The sequence below is a fragment of the Sporobolomyces koalae genome (genome assembly GCF_050403365.1).
Source record: "Sporobolomyces koalae JCM15063 DNA, S_koalae_JCM15063T_v1_ctg2, whole genome shotgun sequence".
NCBI lineage: Eukaryota > Fungi > Basidiomycota > Microbotryomycetes > Sporidiobolales > Sporidiobolaceae > Sporobolomyces > Sporobolomyces koalae.
Genome location: NW_027481769.1, coordinates 87,967 through 107,224, shown reverse-complemented (window position 1 = coordinate 107,224; position 19,258 = coordinate 87,967). Strand labels below are relative to the sequence as shown.

The following is a 19,258-nucleotide window of genomic DNA, read 5'->3' as shown; positions in this document are numbered from 1 at the left end:
GTGTATGTACGGTTTTGCAAGTGATATAGGGTATTGGGCGGCGGTGCAGCGGTCGAAGCGCGACGTCTCACGAGAGTGGGGTCATGCCGTTTTGGCGGCTGAAGTGAAACCTTCGACTGGGTAGCCCAGGCGACGACGGAAAGCCGACGTTCGTGGTGCCTTCCGAACTGCGCTGACGAGCCATGTGCTGGATCGTCGACGAGACAGTGCGACCTACTTTGCCTGCGAGCGCGCCCTTCTTTCGCACCGTCGAGGTCGATGTGGTGTCCGGCATGGTCTGCGCATTGACCACAGCGGGCAGCGATGCAGTTCCAGACTCGGGCGTGCCCGGCTGCGAAGTCGGCGTGTGGAACGAGAACGAGCCGGACGACGGCGAAGTGGCAACAGTCGGCGCGTCGATCGTGGGCGAGTACGAGTTGAGCGCGACCGAGCTCGGAGGCGCTGAGGAGAGAGTGAGCGGAAGGTGCGGCGACGAAGTCGAGCCGAGGGCAGAGGCAAAGAAGCCAGTCAATGTCGGCGAACTTTGTACTCTCTTCTGGAAGTAGCCACCGAGAGTAGAGCTGCGCCGAGTGAGCTTCGCGCCAGCAGTGTTCGACGACGAGTCCGAATTGGAGCGCTGCGACGAGGCCGATTGCGAAGAGTCCGACGTCGTGCTGCGGGTGTGCGGTGGGGCCTGCGGACGTTCCTCCGATCCTACTATCGGAGCGAGGCCGAGGGTGCTCTTGCGACGTTTGATGCGGAACACGTTCGACATCCCCTCTTGGAGCGCCCACCGCGAGCCATTCGAGCGCGTCGACAACGAAGGTTTCAACGTGCTCGAGCCGGGTAGGTATGGTTCGGCGAGTTCGATGGCGCAGAGATCGGGCGAAGGCGGGATCGATGAAGGAGGTGTTTCGATCAAATGCAGACCTTGCGAGTGCGATGAGGACGAATTCGTGGCCGTGCCGTTTGAAGAAGTTGTGGACGAAACCGAGTTGTTGCGTTCGACGTCAGCTGCTCCAGTTGCGCCATCCTTGCTGATGCTCGATATGCTTGTCGCAGGCTGCGAAGCTGCAAACGCTGACAGGGCTGGCGAGCGTTTTCTGCTGCCGTCGAGCGACGAGTGAGACGCGACTCGGCGTAAGCTGTCGGCTTTCGCTTTCCAGCTAGCTGGAGTTGAACCCGTTGCGGTCAATGGCGCTTGCTTCTCGATCGACCCGCCCTTTGTCGCCTTGCCGATCGTAGCTGCCAACGTCGTATCGATCTCGGGCAGAGCTGGTCTCGCTCGACTGCTGGCACTCTTCGTCTTGCGGATTGCGTTCGCCCATTTACGTTCTGGAGTTGTCGCAGGGGTGAGAGTGCTCGTCGAGGGAGAGGCTGAATCTTCGCGATAGAGAGCTGAAACCGACGCGTCAAACCCGATCGCGCCCTTGAGGTCACTGACCGATCGACGTCCCATCTCGAGCTCGTACGAAGACATGCGACGTCGATCCCTCGATCCGAGCATCTTGCCCGTCATCGAGCTCACCGAAGAGGAGTGGTGAGTTCCGGAGAACCCGGCCGTCATGCTTCGTTTCGGTCCCGACATGGTCCGCATGCGTCGTCCCACCTCATCGGCTTCGGCAGTCTCACGAGACGCCTGTGCTCGTGCGGTAAGGCACTCTTCCGAGAAAACGTCTGCAAGGCGCAGGTCGACAGCAGCTCGCTGTGCCGATGGGGTGCGGCCGAGGAGAGATGAGGCTGTCGTCGAAAAGCGGTGTCGGTTACCTAGTGATCCGGACGTGGCGCTGTTGATCGAGGCAAGCTGGGCCGAGTTGGAGAACAGCAGGGAATCGGACGGAAGGGCGGGCAGGGGTTCATCTTGCGCGATGAAAGGACTGCTTGACGTCGAAGCAGCGGCCGCTGCGAGGGCCGAGGTGACCGAGATCGAACTGGCGGATCGCGAATGACCCTTCCGGACCGGGGTTGCCGCCGCCTGGAGCGATACGGACGGCGAAACGCTCGAGATTAGAGTCTCGTCAAAGAGCGTTGGCTGTCTCTTCTCGTCGAGGGCCTGCACGTCCCACTGCCTTTGGGCTTCTGTTTGCGCTTCGATGAGACGTCGCAGCCAGATTGCCTTTTCGGCAGGACACAAAGAGCCAAGTTCGAGGATGTGATCTTGGTACGAGAGGCGGATGCTTTGAGAGAGAAGACCTGTTTTATCGCGCGAGAAGGCAAATTAGCACTGTTGAATACAACTCGTTCATGGAAACCATGAAAGCCCACCTTGACCTTCTTCAAGGGAGGTGATGTCGAAGAGGCGCAGAGGCAACCATTCTCGAGGCTCGTAACTCGCACGCTTCTTGATCTTGGCGAGAATGAGGTGCGAGCGATAGAGGAAGCAGCCATAGTATTTGACTCGGAGCCCCTCTATGGCAGATGAGCGGTGCAGTACGTGAAGAGCACCGACGAGGAGTGTCGGGCCGAGAATGTCGCAGAATGCTGTCGATACGGTCTGAAGGCGAGAAAAGCATTGATACGTTAGCTTCTTGCGGGGCTGCAGCCTCAGTATGGTAGATGAATACTGACGGATTGAAACTCCATGCGATTTGCGACGATTCTCGTGCGAATTTCACCTTCGCGTTCTCGTTTCGCCTCGTCGACTCGTGCTGCCACTTGTTTCAAGCCCGAAAGCGCGGCCCAAACTTCATTCGCATCGTCGTCTGCCACATCTTCCTGACAGTACTTGGCAAGAGATCCAAAGATCATCGGATAACGCATGATGCGCTGGACTGGCGCGATGGCGAAATCTGTAAACCGCAGCTTGGCGCGAGACGAGCGGGATACTTCCGAGTGCGTCGAAGTAGGGACCGAGGAAGAGACAGGGAGCGCTGCAACCGACAAAACCGGCGAGACATGCGTCGATGACGCCTGACTCGCTAGTGTAGGTTCTTCGGGAAGAGACGAGGACAAGGTAGGAAGCGCGACAGTCGGGAAGAAAGGCGAGGCAGAGGTCGAATTGGCGCGACTAGCAAGCGGGGTCATGTCGCCTCCCGTGGCGACGCGCAGGGCGCACTGTCGTTCGTAGGCTTCCCACTCTGGTCGTGCTGCGACTCGCCGGGTAAGATCAAGCGCTTCTGCGTGCCGAGCGCAAAAATTGTTGTACAGATGGAAATTGGGTAGCTGCAGGTTGGCATGGAAAGTCCTATTAGCTGGAGGATGCGTGTCAGAGAGACAGACAAGACTCGCCTCGTCGACGAATATTTGAGCGATCCGTCGGGTTGCCTTGCGAATTTTCCACTGCTGTTTCTCTGGTTCGACTTGGTCTTCTGAATTTTGCCATGCCAGCTCGAGTTCGACCGCATCGATACGCTCAGCGATGCGTTCGTGAAGTTCGAGGATCGATTCGGCATTCCTAACGATGGCTTCAACCTCGCCAAGAGAAAGCAATGTGAGGAATGGCAATGTCTGGAAGTATACCTATGGCAGGGAACAGAACGTATATGAGCCTGGAACCTGCTTCGCAGTGTTTGGATTGAGATCTCGATCAAAGAATTTACCTTGACCAGCGCCCGCAGGTGTTCCAGGTAGCCCGCCTCGGTACCAACCAGCTCCACAAGTGCGTGATAACGCCGCTCGTCATTCTTCGATGTCGTGCGTTGGGTTGTGTTCGAGAGCGAGATGGGAATGATCGGTGAATCAGGGATGAGAAGCTCAGGGTCGAACGTGAGAAGCTCTCCGGTTGCCCGCGCCAAGGGCTGCGATGAGGGAGCGAGATCATCGTTGGACACGGAGGACGTTGGCGATTCTGGCTCTATCGGAGCCGATGTTAGGAGCGAGAGGTTCGGCGCAGAGGCTGAAGTTGCAGATCGGACGAGAGAAGGCGGATCTGTCGCATTCGGCCAGCACGCGGGAGCCGGTGACAGATCGGCCGAGGGAGGAGTCAACTCGAGTGTCGGGGAGAAGGCGGCTGTTGACACTATCGCGGGGAGAACCGGAGGCGACGAGGACGAGCGAGTCAGGCCAGGCGAAAGTATTGGCGGTAATGGCGAGGCGGGGATCGAAGGCAGGAAGGGCAGTCGCATAGACTGCCGCAGCGAGGCAGTTGGGGATGGTCGAGACGCGCGCTGTCCGAGTTTTAGGGTCGGGGAGGAACTGGCTCGTTTCGGTGTTACTGAATCAGCCGAAGTCGTCGAGGCAAAGCCGGATGACGACGGAGTATGATAGCTCCCTGACGAGGACGGTGTCCGCGATCGCGCCTCCTCGTGCGATTTGCGAGACGGAAACGCGAGTTGAGCGAGTTGATCGCTCCAGGTTGACGTCGGCAGGAGGACCGATACTGGCCTTGACTTGCCTTTGCCTTTGCCTCGAATCACAGCGTTCGCGGTTGACCTCGAGTCGGTCGAGGTCGAGCGCGAACGTTCCCTACGCGAAATCATCGAAAGATACTCGTCGTTGTCGGCATTGCCCGCCTCGCTCAGGCTGACCGAGCGGGTCATGCCCCGTTCCGACCGTGCCACGCTCGCCCTCAGCTGTTCCTGCAGACGTTCGAGTTGAGGGGTCATCGAAGGGGAAGCTGCGGCCGAGTCGTCTTCCTCCGCGTCAGGCGAGGGTTCCTCGTCGTCGAGTTGCGGTCTCGGATACGATGGTCCTGTCGGTTCCAGTCCTGTTCGTTCCGGCCCCGGGCTAGAGAGAGGCGCGTCCGGTTCGGATGGAGGATCCGGCGGCTCGACGGAGCGAGGGCCGGGCTGCTGCATTGCTGGCTGGCCGCGGCAGGGTGCCTGTAGTCGCGCGGGAGAAACAGTCAGCACGCGCCTTGCAACAGCCCTGGCGGAGCGTGCGACTCGAAGCGAGATCCGAGACCAAGAGATCACCGCACCTCTCTGTTCGCTCCACGCAGCTTCGCTTCAGCCTTTTCCTCTGCTGCTGTGGACGCGCACGGCAGTGGTATCGTTGCGCGAGCTGCTGGTGCGGCCGGGTTGTGCGAAAGTGGTAATGGTGCTATGCGAATGCAGTTCGACTCTCGAGGCAGGTTCAATTTCATTTCCTGAATCGAAGATCGGATCGCACGCCCGAATTCGTCTTTTTTTCTACCGTTGTGCCAACAAGTATCGATCGTGGATAGGGTCGTGGCAACGGACAATTACAACTGTGCCAGGACCGTCTAGCTATAGTGTTTTGACCTGAAACAACGCTTTCACGACCAGAGGTTACAGCTTCTCAAAGTTCCTGGCTCGACGCGCTCGGTCCTGCATGAGCGATCATCCCCCCGAGAATATTGAAGCGCGTACTGCAGGTGAATTCGATGACCTACACGTAGCATCACAAGGTTCCACAACCTCGACAGAGTGTTCAAGCTGCACAACGGTGCATTCGTGCGTCGATGCCAAGGCCGTACGTACGGACCGAGCTGGTCGGCTCTTGAACTTTACTCGGCCTCGTTGAATCGCTAAATCGCTGCGTACGGATTCAGCAACGTCGCACATTTACAGTCTACACTCGCGACCCGAACCTGCTACTTCCCATTCGCGTTGAACTGACTTGGGACCTCTGAGTCACACTCGACGCCGGGAGCGAGTGACTCTGGGTTCAATCGATTCCAGCAACGCACAGAAAGCGAGGTTGTGTACTGTATGCTGCTCCATCGACCGAGATGCCGATTGCGATCGCCGCGAGTGCAGATCTACATGTGGGAGAGCAGGCGAGAAAGACCTTCTCAACGAGCCGAGCCGAAGCCCGAGGCCCGAGCCGAACCGAATCTCCGAACCATCCCCAGCGGGCCAGTAGATCTGCGGTGAGCTTCGAGCGGAATCGTGCGCTGGCGAGAAGGCAAGTACAGTACAGTACGCAGTCGTTTGGGGTTATCGAATGGGTCGACCGGTGGTGGCTTGACCCCCTTCGAGACGTCGACGCGCGGCCTCGGCGCTTGTATCTTTACAGTAGACTCACCGGACAGGCGGTCTGAAACGTACCTTGTTCCGAATGTGGTGGGGAAAGGGGGAAGCGAGAGGGTTACCAAGGAGCTCGAGTCTCGATGGCAAGCACTGTCAAACCTCAGGGGGACCTTGCAGAGTTTAGGTTTTCGACGCGCAAGACGCGTCTCGTCGCTGTCCCTCAACTTGCCGTCGGTCCACTCGACTACCAACACGCGCCCAAAGACAGACGGGTATTCGACGTGGATGTTTCCGGTCCGAGGAGGCTCGCCGCCTCTCTCGCCAAACATGACCGCCTCGACCTCGTCGATTCCACCTCCTCAAGACTACGGTCATATCGTTCGATCGATCCAGCGCAGGTCCGCCGACAGATTGTCTGGAGAGCACTCGCCCGCGTCATGGAGGCTCAGAAGCAACAGTACGGAAGGAGTTGGAGAGGGTGAAGGCGGTGCCGACCCGAATCCGCTCGAGGCAGACCTCAAGCTTGCGGCAGAGATAGGCGTCGCGTTGCTACAGGAGAAGAGCACGTTGCAGCAGCGACTTGACTCGATGGAGCGTTCGAATCAGAAATTGTTGAATCGACTGTCGACTTCTGTCAAGGAGAACAACCAGCTACAGCGGGTATGCGATCCTGCCATTCTCTTTGCCCGGGCCAAAGTGCTCTCACTGACCTCTTGAATCATGATTGACACTCAGCGATTCGAAGAGACTGTTGGGAATCTCGAGCAAGCCGACAGCTCGAACCGCGCGCTCCTCGTCTCCCTCGAAGAGGACCGCAAAACCATTTCGCGTCTTTCGGCAGATGCAGGCAAACTCGTTGCGACATCGACGAATTTGAGGAACCTGCAACGAACGTACGACGACACCTTGCAAGAACTTGCAGCCGAACGTAAACGGGCGAGCGCGGCAGAGAGCAAGGCCAAGAAGATCACCGAACGAGCGAACGAGCTTGAAGCTCGACTCCAAACTGCCATCGCGGATCTCGAGGAGATGCGGCAGGACAAAGTTCTCAGGAATCGCAAGAGCGGAGAAGCACTTGCCCAGGTGCGGGCAAAATTTGCTCGTGGGGATGACGAACGCCCGGGATCAGACGAAGGTACGAACAAAGTCAACGAAGACGCCGGAACCGAAGAACTGCTCAAGCTGGTAGAGAATCTCGTGACCGAGAACAATTTGCTGAGGTCCGAGAGCATGGAGCTACACGGACTGCTGGAGTCGACCCGGGACGAGCAGATCGAGTTAAGATCTACCCTCGCAGCCCGCGACGTCGTGCCCGAGGAGGACGAGGAGGACGTCAGGCGCGCAGAGAATGATGAAGACGACCCGCCGACAAAGTTCGATCAACGACGCTTGTCACTGCTCTCTGCAGCCTCTGCACCCCTCGCTTCCGTCACTTCTCCGTCACTGTCTCAGTCAGGCTTCGAGCATGATCTGTCGCCTGCTCCCGCATCTCCTGCAGCTCTCGCCTACAATAGAGGCTCAACTTCGCCATACTTTACACAGACAAGCCGATTCGAACCGAACTATACAGAAGACAGTTTGGTCAGACCTCCTTCGGCCGTGCGCAGGAGCAGCTCGCTACGTGGTCGGCGCGCCCACGTTGGCGCGAACAGCAGCTCGGGCCCCCTGAATTCGGGCAAGATTCCGATCGGCAGAGGTCGCGGCCACAACAGAAGATCGCTCAGTATGGACATGAGTGGTAGTGTTCAGTCCGTGTTAGGTGTGAGTCGTCCTCCGTATCTTGCGCGATAGTGCATGGGTTGTCTCTGAACAGGTTTCGGTTGTTACCGACAGCCACCCGCTGCCATCGAGACTGGACCCGTTCCAGACTCGCCGAGCGGTTGCTACTCCCCTCCAACTCGCCCTGCGTCCATATTTTCGAATGCAAGCGAAGAGCCCGACACCTCGACAGGCCGGCCTCGCAGACATCATCGCCCCCTCTCTCTCTCGCTTGGACCTTCTCTTTTCCCAGGCGTGCCCGAAAACGAGCCTTCAAATCCTGTTTCGCCTTCCTTCCGCGAATCGACGCCTGGCCATCGCAGGAGATCGTCTCAGGCTCCGCTCGTCCCTTCGTATTCAGCAACCGACTCTCTCGCATCTGCACATTCCGGATTGGGTTTGCCTCTCGGTCTGCGCGATACCGCTGACGGATATCGGCGACGACCATACTTGCCATCGGTCGACTCGGGAACCCAAACCTCTCCTCTAGCATCTCTAGCGGTGGGCGCCGCACCTTTGCTCGCGGAGGAATTCTCTCTAACCTCGACGCCGCATCGCTCGCCGAGAACGTATCCTCGACAATCTTTCGCCGCGTCACCAAAAGATCACTCGGCTGCCTCGAATGCATCGGTGTCGGAAATATCCGACGAACGATTGTTCGAGGCGCATGTCGTGTCGGGTACCACTGCCCACGAGCAACGCACAGCTGCTCTAGGTCAACTCATCGAGCACGTGGTCAAACTGCTCACTCGCCTTCAGACCGCCGACATTGCGACCCAGTCGAAACGACTCGCGAAGCAGAATCTTCCCGGTGGAGACGTCAAACACGTGGCCCAGGCAAACATGAAAGAGCTTGTATGTTGTGGATTCACGTCACTGCACTTGAAGCGCTGGACTGTTCCTGACATTGCTTTGCAGGTCAACGAGATCGACTCTATGCGAGATCGCTTCCGGCGTATTCTCGAGCAGGAGAGGGCTGCCGCTCTCAAAGAGCCTGGCAAGTCAGTGCAGCAATCCTCGACCGAATCTCTGATCAACCGCAAAGATTTCGTTTCACTCGTGAAGCTCCTTCGCGACCTACTCTTCGAAGCTTCGCGATTGCGTTCACTCGTGAATCGGGTTCAACTCGAGCCTGCGCTCGCATCACGACTCGGCGATCTCGACGAGCTGCAGGGCAGTGTAGCCGACCCGACAGACCAGGCGTTGAACAGAGCAGGCACGGCTGGCGGACTTCTCGCCCCCCTCTCCCGACTGTTCGGATCGACGCTCTCACCTGGAGAGCATCCAACTTTGACGAGTCGTCCTAGCTCGGCGCAGCTTCGAGCACCGCCCAAACGAGGCGGGTACAGCGCCGTTACATCGGCCACTGTCAATGTCGAGTTTGGTAAAGCAGCGGTTCGATCTTCCACGACGTCGTCCGCCGAAGGGACCGGGACGACTTCTCCGTCTCAACCTGCTGTGACACGTCCCGATGCACCGAAGCGCGACATTTCTGCAATCTTTGCTGGCTCGAGCAATCGAGTTCAGGCCGATCCCTGGGTCGTCTTGCCATCTGTGGAGCCGACAACAAGCGCTGCAACCCCGATGCCACAACCACGCAGGATACCATCGAGAAGTCCGGGACTTGCCTCGGTGGCATCCTCTTATCTCCCTTTCGGGCGCATCCTTGCAAGCTCTTACCGACCTGCGCTCTCTTCCACCACTAATGCCGTCTTGGACTCGATCCCACACGCGCCGCCGACCTCGCACGATCCTTCTATCCCGAGTCCGAGTGAAGCTCCTTCGACTCTGCTTGAACGGCAGCTCCGGCCACGTGGACTGTCAGATTCGTCGATTCGGAGCACGTTCCTCGCGCATGGGATCGCGAACCCGCACCATCGAGTTTTGACTCCTGCCACCCTCGCCTTGAGCAGTGAACCTACTCGGATCGCGCCGACGACCGTCGTTGCCGACTCTTCCGCTTCCTCTGCACTCTCAACGAGTCCCGCAACGACGTCCAGCGGGCTCGGCGCGATCTCGGCGCTCCAAGCTCAACTGAAAGCCGATGAAGGGTTCCTCTCGGTATCGTCCTCCACGAGCAATGGTGGTTCCCTCTCGCGGAGATCATCGGCGACAAATTTGCGTTCGAAACCGTCTCAATCTCGTTTGCGGGAACAAATCGCTACCCCTGCGTTGTCGTCATCGGTCGAAGGATCGTCTCACCGTTCCTCAGCATCTCCATTCCCAGATCATCAACCTGGTGCCATGTCGACTTCTCCGACTCCGATACAGATCTCTCCGCCTTCACCAGTCAAGAGATCAACTAGCGAAGGTCCTTCGACCCATGACCGGAATGGAACGAATGCCCCATCGAGTTCCTTGTTTGGAACCCTCGCTTCGGGGTGGGGCAACAGTTGGGCTTCAAGCTCAGCGTCAGGTACCATGTCAGAGAGTTTCAGGGAGCGCACGAGGATCGCTAGAGATCAGTAATCATTAATTTTGCATTTCGCTCTTCCCTTAGACCCTCTTTATTGTTTATTCTTTGCTTCTCTTCTGACGACTCAAGACTCTTGTGTTTTTCTTGGTACTGAATTACGACTTGTTGGGGTTTTTTTACGACATGACATATGTACTACACTTGCCTCTGAGTTGTATGATGCAAAGAGATTCATCGTTCCTTTTCCTCTACAACTTTGCTTTCGTTCGAGATGCTTGTCGACGCTCCCATTCGACCAAAGCAAACTTCTTGACTTGAGCTTTCAAGATTTTTCCCGTCGCGTTTCGAGGAAGGTCTTGATCTGAGAAGAGGATCATGGCGGGGATGCAATGTTTCGGCAAGAGTGAACCAACGAGTGCTTTGAGGGACTCTTCAGTTGGAGGTTGAGTTTGACTTGAACGATCGAGAACACAGACGACACTGAAAGACCGAAGAGAATTGTCAATTCTGAAGATTCCGGGAACGCTCTTCCAGGGGGAAGGGGAAGAAGGTAGTAAAGCTTACCCGATTTCTTCACCACGCAATTCATCTGGCATTCCAATCGCCGCGACTTCCTTGATCCCGTCATGTTGAAAGATGGCATTCTCGATCGAAACCGAAGCAATGTTTTCACCAGACCGAATGATCTGTTGATGATTGTAGAAACAGTGGGGTTAAAGAGAGGTTGTCAATGACTCTAGAAGTGGAGAACAAAACGAGAGAGAGACGGAATGGCGAAACCACTGACCATGTCTTTTGAGCGATCGGTAATGTATAGGAATCCATCAGCGTCTAGGTAACCGACATCTCCACTAAAGAAGTGCAAGAGGTCAGTCCCGTGTCAAGAAAAGCGAAAAGGGGAGTCTCCTCTTCTGTTGACGTACGAACGGAACCAGCCATCTTGATCGAAAGCGGATTTTGTAGCAGCTTCATCATTGTAGTACCCTTCAGCGACGTTGCTACCTGCGATACACACTTCTCCAATCTCGCCCACGGCGAGAGAAGGTGAATCTGAAACGGATCTTGGAGAATCGACGGGAATGATTTTGAGGTCGACTGAAGGTGCAGCGAGACCACAAGACAACGGACCTGAACACACCCACACGAGAAACAAGTATGCGTCAGGAAGAAAGACAGACTCGAAAGAAGAGAAGGAGAAATCCCCTTTTCGACTACTTACGCTGAACGTAATCTTCTCCAGCAACGGATGTCGCGACGGAATTGACTTCGGTCAACCCGTACCCTTGAGCAGGACTGACATTGGGTAATTTCTTCTTGACATCTCCCGGTAACCTCGAAGCGGCGGGTCCACCTCCGAACGAGAACCCATCGAGTTTGGTCGCTTTGTGAGGGTCGAGTTGTGCGTACATTTGCATGACGAGGTGAGGAACTCCTCCGACCGTGTGGACCCCTTCTCGTTCGACAATCTCGGCGGCTCGAACGGCATCGAATTTGTGCATGAGGACGATCTTGGCTCCGATCGCCGTTGCGAGCATCAGGAATGAATGACATCCCATCACATGGAAGAGCGGGATTGTCTGCGGCGAGAATCCAGTCTTAGTCTTCCAGGACAAGAGGTGCAGCTTGGAATCGAGGGATTCGTACGCACGATGAGAGCAACACGTTGTTCCGCATTGGGATCGGGTGCTGGAAGAGGCAGGCCTTGCCGTAGTAAGGCACGAGCCGAAGCTGTTGCGTTTGAGGTCAGGGTCAGGACACAAAAACAGGAAAGGCAGAAGAGGAAACTTGCCAATGCTCGTGTTGAAGCGATTTGTTAGGAATTGCCGCTGTGTCGCTAGAACGGCTTTTGGCAGACTCGTAGTACCTATATGTGTCGAGGATCAGTGTGTGTATGACTGTAGAAGAGGGCTGAGATGCACGGCTAACCAGAAGTGAGGAACAAAATCGCGGGATCCTTTGAGCAAGAAGAAATGACGTGAGCGAACGGGTGACGCTGAATACTAGAAAGGACAAGATGCTCACTTCGGGCAAGATTTCAATTTTGGGAAGAGTCCGCGTCGTCGTAGCCCGGAGAGCGTCTTCGTATTTTTCGAATCCGGCCGGTGGACGAGCGTCGGAGCGCACAACGATGAATGATTTGCAGCGACTGGAACCGAGCGACTCGAGGGCAGTCTTGAAGAGCACGGCTCGTTCTTCGTCGACGATCGCGAGCGTGGGTGCGGTCAACCGCAGGACATGGGCCAGTGCGTCGGGAGTGAGCCAAGCATTGACGGCGACTGCGACGGCTCCGAGCATGTGCGCGGCAAAGAAGCTGAAGATCCATTCGGGGAGGTTGCGCATCGCGATCGCGACTCGGTCACCCTTGCGTACGCCTCGCTCGTGGAATACGTGCGCGAGATGTTGAACTTTGTCATGAGCTTGTTCGAACGTGTACCGTTCGTTCTCGTACACGATACATTCCTTGTTGCCATGAGCCTGCAAGCGTCGAACGGAACCAGTTTTAGGGGAATCTCCTGCGATGGACGAGCAAGAAGAGAGGGAGGCAGGAGTAACGCACTTTGCTCGCGAGCCAGAAGTCTCGCACCGAAGGGGCCAATTGCTTGTACACGCGGACGTTGCGACCTTTGATCAGCTTGGGTTCCATCTCCCACGGCATGCCTGGGCCGGTCAGGATCTGGTGACACTCTTGGAGCGACCTGCGAGGCGGAGCAGGCGAGTCGGTATTCGTTGGCATGGCGTAGCGTGACTTGCTCGTGCGGGGATACTGTAGTCTCGAGGTGGCGCCAAGGCAGGTACTGGCAAGCGGTAGAGGACGAGACTGGACAGCAGAGGGACAAGACGACTCTCCGCTTTTCTGCCGGGCTTTCTCGAAAGCCGAGATGCGGGAAATGCGGTCCCCCACATTTTCAAGTCGTTGTCGATCACTCATTCGGTTGATCCTGTCCAAGTCTTCGCGAATAACATGCTGTCAAACTCTCTCGCTCTCTCAGCACGCCTGAATACAGCCACTCGATCAGTGCGCACGACTCGGACTGCACTCGCGATCCGGTTCTACTCTGCACCGCCTTCGTCCCCTCAAGCTTCTATCAAGCGCTCCAACACTCATGAAGGGTTGACCTACCTCGAGCTCGACCGTGCCTCTGCCAAGAACGCACTCAGTGTTCAAGTTGTGAGCGAACTGAGGCATTTGATTGAAGAGATCCGCTTCGATGGGTCCGTCTGCTCTCTCGCTCGCTTTCTCTTCGCCAGGCGCCGTGACTGGATATACCGATGTTGACGTTATGCTGAATGAGCTTCTAGAGTGACTCGAGCAGTCATCTTGCGATCGGCAGTTGCAGGTTCGTTCTGCGCTGGAGCCGACCTCAAAGAACGCAAATCAATGAACGAGCTCGAGGTGGCAAGGTTCATCTACAACCTGCGCAGACTGTTGACTGAACTCGAAGATTTGCCCATGCCTACCATCGCCGCGGTAGATGGTCCCGCACTTGGAGGGGGACTCGAACTCGCGTTGGCTTGCGATTTGCGGGTTGCCGGTAAACTCGAATTCAGTGAAACCCTGTTTTTTTCTCCACTTTGAACCAGGATCCGAGTTGTTCACAGGTTCGAATGTTTCCAAAATTGGGTTGCCCGAGACGAGGCTCGCCATCATTCCAGGGTGAGCGACGAAACTTCATTCCGAGAAGACGCCCCACAGGACGCTCCATTGACGCTCATGCGAGGTGGTCTATTAGAGCTGGAGGAACGCAGAGGTTGTCGAGACTGATTGGAACCTCGCAAGCGAAAGACCTTATCTTTACGTCCAAAATCATGGATGCGAATGAGGCTCACGCTCGAGGTAATGCTTTAAACTTTTGACCCAAAATCATTCTCTCGAGTCTTTCTGCGCTGACTGTTTCGGGTTTTAGGGATCGTCAACTATCTTGCGCAGGACGGTCAGACTGCGAGTGAGGCCGCGAGTCAAGTCGTTGGCGAAATGTTACAAGCTGGTGAGCGTCAATCTATTTACACAAAGCTTTAAACGGTACTGAATTCCGGAAACACTCGACCTCAAGGACCTCTCGCACTACGCGCCGCCAAAACTGCTGTCGACGTCGGTTCACAGCTAGACTTGTGCGTAATGCTACACCATTTGAATCTGGAATGGTCTGTTGATGGACATTACCTCGCAGGGAATCGGGACTCCATGTCGAACGATTGTCGTACCAGACGATCCTGCACACTCGTGATCGTCTCGAAGGACTCGCAGCGTAAGTCTGCTCCTCCTCGTGTCCGAAAGCATAGAACCTGCTGACACCTGAGATCACGGATGCGCACAGCTTTGCCGAGAAACGGAAACCGGTATACCGCGGACATTAGAGCAGATTTTTTCTTTTTGTTTCGTTAGCTTTTGCACAAGTTCATTAGGACTTTGACGTGTCTCCTTTGCTCGTGATTACTTCTGCCTGCAGGGAATGATCGTGAAATGCCCCGCCGCGCAAGTCGCGCGTCGGTGATTTCACCGCATCTCGTCACTCTGGCATAAACTCGGCTCACCACTCTCTCGAGTCCGGGTTCGAACGTCTTCTCGGAGCGAGGTTACTAGGAGGCTTCCTTTCATCGTCGTTGCCCGCCCGCGAGGTCGCGCTTTCCCCCGCTTCGATTCATTCCACGAGTTAGCGCACGTCGCTTCTCCCCCACTACTCAAAGATGGTCAAAGATGACATGCGAGGTCTCACCGTACGTACCTCACTCTCTCGCTCATCGGCTACACGCTCAGGGGTGAAGCTGATCGGGTTGCAAACGCGCGTCTTTCGAATCAGCAATACATTGCCGATCTGAGGTCATGCCGAGTACGCGAACTTGAAGAGAAACGGATCAACAAGGAGATGGCACACATTCGACAAAAGTTCAAAGGTGTGGATCCCTCTCTCTTTGGGTCCTGAAGGTCGAGCGGATTGACCGACCCTTGTGGGATGATGCACCACTCTTTGTCCCGACCTTGAAACAGAAGCCAACCTCGATGGACGTCAGAAGAAAAAGTACGAATTTAGAATTCGCTTCATTCGTTGTGCGACGTGAGGACGTTTCGCTGACAAGGAACCCGTGAATGGACCCAAAACCACAGGTACATTAGCAAGATCATCTTTACCTCGATCTTGGGCTACCCTGTCGATATCGGACACATGGAGGCAGTCAACCTCATCTCGTCGCCCAAGTACTCGGAAAAACAGATCGTGAGCACTATTTCCGAGAGAGAGAGGGCAAGAGACGCACTAAAACTGACACGGTGTTGAACAGGGTTACCTCGCCCTTACGCTCCTGATGCATGAAAATTCAGACATTATTCGACTCGTCGTCAACTCGATTCGTAAGGATCTCGACGACATGAACGAGACTACCAATTGTCTCGCGTTGCACGCGATCGCCAACATTGGTGGTGCCGATATGGCCGAAGCCCTCGCGCCCGATGTTCACCGCCTCTTGATCTCGCCGTCAGTCGAAAACTCCTTTCGATTCTCGCTTGGTGTTTGCTAACGGAAGGCTCTTTGCCTCGCAACAGCACCTCGCGCTCTTTTGTCAAGAAAAAGGCCGCTCTCACCTTGCTGCGACTGTATCGCAAACATCCCGACGTCATCCCTGCCGCCGAATGGGCCTTGCGAATCGTTTCAATCTTGGACGATCAGAACTTGGTGCGCTTGTTCCCCTACCGAAAGCCAAAACCTTCCTTCCTGAACATTTGCGATCATTTTCGCAGGGGGTCGCTCTCGCTGTGGCAAGTCTCGTCCTGACTCTTGCTCAGGACAACCTCGAAGCGTACGCAATTTGTTACCAGAAAGCGGTTAGCCGGCTCAGCAAGGTGAGTATCCCCGGACCCACAAAAATCCTCGCGCTCAAAGTTCAATCCTGGTTGTTCCGACGCTTTGAAAACAGATCGTTCTCAAGAACGAGTTTTCGAGTGACTACGTGTACTACAAGATCCCGGTGCCCTGGCTCCAAGTCAAACTGTTGCGACTTTTGCAGTACTACCCTCCTTCTGGTGAGTCTCGACATAGTCAACGCCCAAGCAACCACTGACACATGAACTCGACGGGTGCTCGCCAGATGATCCGACCTTCCGACAGCTCTTGCACAACGTGCTTGAGCGCATTCTTAAGAACTCAGGCGATACGCACAAGAACGTGCAACAGAACAACGCTCAGAATGCAGTCCTGTTCGAAGCGATCAACCTCGCGATCCACCTCGATACGGAATCGACGATCGTGCAATCTGCCGCGCACCTCCTCGGTCGATTCATCATGTCGAAAGAAACCAACGTACGGTACTTGGGACTCGACACGATGGCGCATCTCGCCGCACGCAGCGAGAACCTCGCACCGATCAAACGACACCAGACGACCATCATCCAGTCGTTACGGGACAAGGACATCTCGGTACGACGAAGAGGACTCGACTTGTTGTACTCGATGTGTGACACGTCCAACTCCAAGTTGATCGTGGGCGAGTTGCTCAAGTACCTCGCCGTTGCCGATTACACGCTTCGAGAAGAGATGGTCCTCAAGATTGCCATCTTGACGGAAAAGTTTGCCGTCGAGTACGAATGGTACATCGATACGATCTTGTCCTTGATGGCTTCAGCGGGAGATCACGTTGGCGAGGAAGTCTGGTACCGCATCGTTCAGATCGTCACCAACACGGAAGAGCTTCAAGAAGTGAGTTCTTTCTCCTCAACCTGCATTTCGTCCAGCTAGCAATGTTCATCTGACATAGTTGTGTTTTCCAAGTACGCTGCGCGTAAAATCTTTGACGTGCTCCTCAGGCCAGCGGTTCACGAGAATCTGATCAAGGTCGGAGCGTACATTCTCGGTGAATATGGTCACTTGATCGCCGACGAACCCGTGAGTCCTACCTTCTGTCTCCGTAAGCATGCCCGTTCCGAACTTGGCGACTAAAAACGTGATGAACTCGGGGTAACAAGGGCCGCTCGCCGATCGAACAATTTCACATCCTGCATTCTCGCTCGAACCTCTTATCGAACTCGACGAAAGCGTTATTGTTGACGACCTACTTCAAGTGGCTCAACCTGTTCCCCGAGATTCGAGAACAACTCGTTGCCGTGTTTGAACGATCTTCGAGACTTCTCGATGCCGAATTGCAACAACGAGCTTGCGAGTACCTCGCGATCGCCAACTTACCCGACGAGGAGCTTTTGCAAGTCGTTGTGGACGAGATGCCTCCTTTCCCCGAACGCGAGAGTGCTGTGAGTTTACATTGTTCCATTCGCTCAGGCCGGGTATCAAGAGGCGTGAGCTGACTTGTCAAGAGATGACATTGTTTCTGCGCAACAGTTGCTGAACCGACTGATCAAGAAGACGGGAGATACAGGGGACAAGCGGACTTGGTACATTGGCGGCAAAGAGGTCAACCAGGGTCAAGATGCCGAGCGGTACAAAGGATTCGGGCGTCGCAAGACTCGAGACGCGGTCAACGAGGAGGAAGCCGAACAACAGGACCCGGCATCGTCTGCGTCCCCATCGGCTCTCACCAACACGAACGGACATGCAAACACGGACGTGATGGCTTCGCTCGCCGGACTCGATTTGGGTTCGCCGGCCATTTCGAACGATCGACCCCTCTCACCTGCGCTCGCTTCTCCAACCTCTCCCATCGCTGCGATTTCGCCGTCGGTCGCGACGAAGCCGCTCCTTTCCACCGCGACGACCCCGACGGCCCGCAAGCAAGTCACGCATGGAGCGGATCGGTGGCTCTCTCGGTTGGCGTACAACATGGAAGGAGTCCTGTTCGAGGATGCTCAACTGCAAGTCGGAGTCAAATGCGAATTCCACGGAAACCTCGGCAGGATCCAAGTGTACTTTGGCAACAAATTGCCAGTCGCGCTGGAATCGTTCACGGCCACGGTCGATTGTGGAGACGACGAAGACGCGCTCAAGGTCACGTTGCCCAAGATCACTTCACCGCACGTGTCTGCGCTCAGTCAGATCCAACAGCTCATTCAGGTCGAATGTCGTTCCGTGTTTACGGAACCTCCACTGCTCAACATCTCGTACCTTGCCGGATCACTCCAGACGCTCACGTTACGCCTCCCCGTGTGGATCTCGAAATTCCTCGAACCCGTCACACTCGATTCATCGGCATTCTTTGAGCGTTGGAAACAGATTGGAGGACCTCCCCGCGAAGCTCAGAAGATTTTCAAGATTCACGTCGATTCGAATTCGGGAGGAGTCGATGTTGGTAAACAACAGCGTGTGGTTGCGGGAACCAAAATGGGGTTGTTGTCTGGAGTCGACCCGAACCCGACCAACACGGTTGCGGCGGGAGTTCTGCACATGTCGTCCGGTAAAGTCGGTTGTCTCCTCAGGATGGAACCGAACGAGAAAGCAAAGGTCAGTTCATCGTTTCAAGAGCTTTTCTCTAGCCTCCTTTCCCCCCAAACCCATCACTGAGTTTCTTTCGGTGATACAGCTGTGTCGATTGACCGTCCGGAGTACAAACAACGCGGTTTCGAAAGAAGTCCTCGAACTCCTGGTCAAGTCGTTGGAAGTGCGGTAGAGCTCGAGCGTGTGTCAGTTCTTAAAACATGGACCCGTGCATCACACAAGATCTTGAGAGATGCCGCGTAGTGGATCATTAGACCGAGTCGCCCAATCAGGCGAAACAGGGCCAGTGCGCTGAATATGCTCGACCGCAATCAATTCCGACAGCGTTTCGACCGACCGTCGTTTCTCTCTCGTCATCCGAGAATCTTTTCTCGAGGCTGTCATTGCGAGCGGGAAGATAGGTGACTATGTCCTACCCAATCCAGGCATACGGCGAATCAAATAGGTCGGTCCCTCAGCATTTCCGATCCCGAGGCTGAAGCTAGTACAGCAGTCGAGACTGCACCTGTGACCGATGACCTTTTTGTCGATCAGCAGAGGCTTGTCACCGGGATCCGCTATCGACATGAAACAAATTGAAAAACGATCCCGGCGTTAAAAACTCGACTTGAGAACTTCCTTCTTTCGCTTCCGAGGGATTTGCCGAACCATGTCTTTTGTGCCGAGTCGGGGATCATCGCCTTGGCCTTCTCGCACGCACGGTAGCCACGCGAGATTGAAAGGCGGGTTGAATGCCGCTTCGGGAACGACCTGCCAGAAACAGAAAGTCGTTGCTATTGCTCACCCCTGTAAGCTGTAATTACCCCGCGATGCCTTCTGGACGATCTTTTGGGTTGAATGACCACTTTCTTCGCCTT

General features: G+C 55.6%; 5 protein-coding genes across 5 annotated transcripts; 3 read left to right on the top strand and 2 right to left on the bottom strand.

Moving 5' to 3' along the window:
• Nucleotides 1-67: 67 nt before the first annotated feature.
• Nucleotides 68-4,715, bottom strand: JCM15063_005525 (uncharacterized protein; the record flags this gene model as incomplete). The annotated part of the gene is made up of 5 exons (XM_076675746.1): nt 68-2,172; nt 2,245-2,473; nt 2,548-3,141; nt 3,208-3,438; nt 3,519-4,715. The coding sequence occupies 5 exons, from the start codon at nt 4,713-4,715 to the stop codon at nt 68-70; spliced, it is 4,356 nt and encodes a 1,451-aa protein (XP_076536885.1).
• A 1,464-nt stretch (nt 4,716-6,179) lies between these two features.
• JCM15063_005524 (uncharacterized protein) lies at nt 6,180-10,079 on the top strand (the record flags this gene model as incomplete). The annotated part of the gene is made up of 4 exons (XM_076675745.1): nt 6,180-6,512; nt 6,588-7,613; nt 7,686-8,465; nt 8,529-10,079. 4 exons carry the CDS (start codon nt 6,180-6,182, stop codon nt 10,077-10,079), a joined length of 3,690 nt encoding a protein of 1,229 aa, XP_076536884.1.
• A 195-nt stretch (nt 10,080-10,274) lies between these two features.
• On the bottom strand, nt 10,275-12,760 carry JCM15063_005523 (class I adenylate-forming enzyme family protein; the record flags this gene model as incomplete). The annotated part of the gene is made up of 10 exons (XM_076675744.1): nt 10,275-10,506; nt 10,591-10,712; nt 10,814-10,877; nt 10,950-11,154; nt 11,246-11,603; nt 11,675-11,754; nt 11,816-11,890; nt 11,953-11,980; nt 12,049-12,501; nt 12,584-12,760. 10 exons carry the CDS (start codon nt 12,758-12,760, stop codon nt 10,275-10,277), a joined length of 1,794 nt encoding a protein of 597 aa, XP_076536883.1.
• Nucleotides 12,761-12,988: 228 nt separating this feature from the next.
• On the top strand, nt 12,989-14,382 carry JCM15063_005522 (uncharacterized protein; the record flags this gene model as incomplete). Its single annotated transcript, XM_076675743.1, has 8 exons — nt 12,989-13,239; nt 13,327-13,559; nt 13,627-13,681; nt 13,758-13,861; nt 13,932-14,012; nt 14,079-14,136; nt 14,196-14,273; nt 14,343-14,382. 8 exons carry the CDS (start codon nt 12,989-12,991, stop codon nt 14,380-14,382), a joined length of 900 nt encoding a protein of 299 aa, XP_076536882.1.
• Nucleotides 14,383-14,712: 330 nt separating this feature from the next.
• Nucleotides 14,713-18,573, top strand: APL3 (Apl3p; the record flags this gene model as incomplete). Its single annotated transcript, XM_076675742.1, has 13 exons — nt 14,713-14,742; nt 14,826-14,919; nt 15,014-15,044; nt 15,131-15,239; nt 15,304-15,497; nt 15,566-15,695; nt 15,761-15,862; nt 15,937-16,042; nt 16,108-16,715; nt 16,788-16,901; nt 16,982-17,263; nt 17,352-18,407; nt 18,487-18,573. 13 exons carry the CDS (start codon nt 14,713-14,715, stop codon nt 18,571-18,573), a joined length of 2,943 nt encoding a protein of 980 aa, XP_076536881.1.
• Nucleotides 18,574-19,258: the final 685 nt, after the last annotated feature.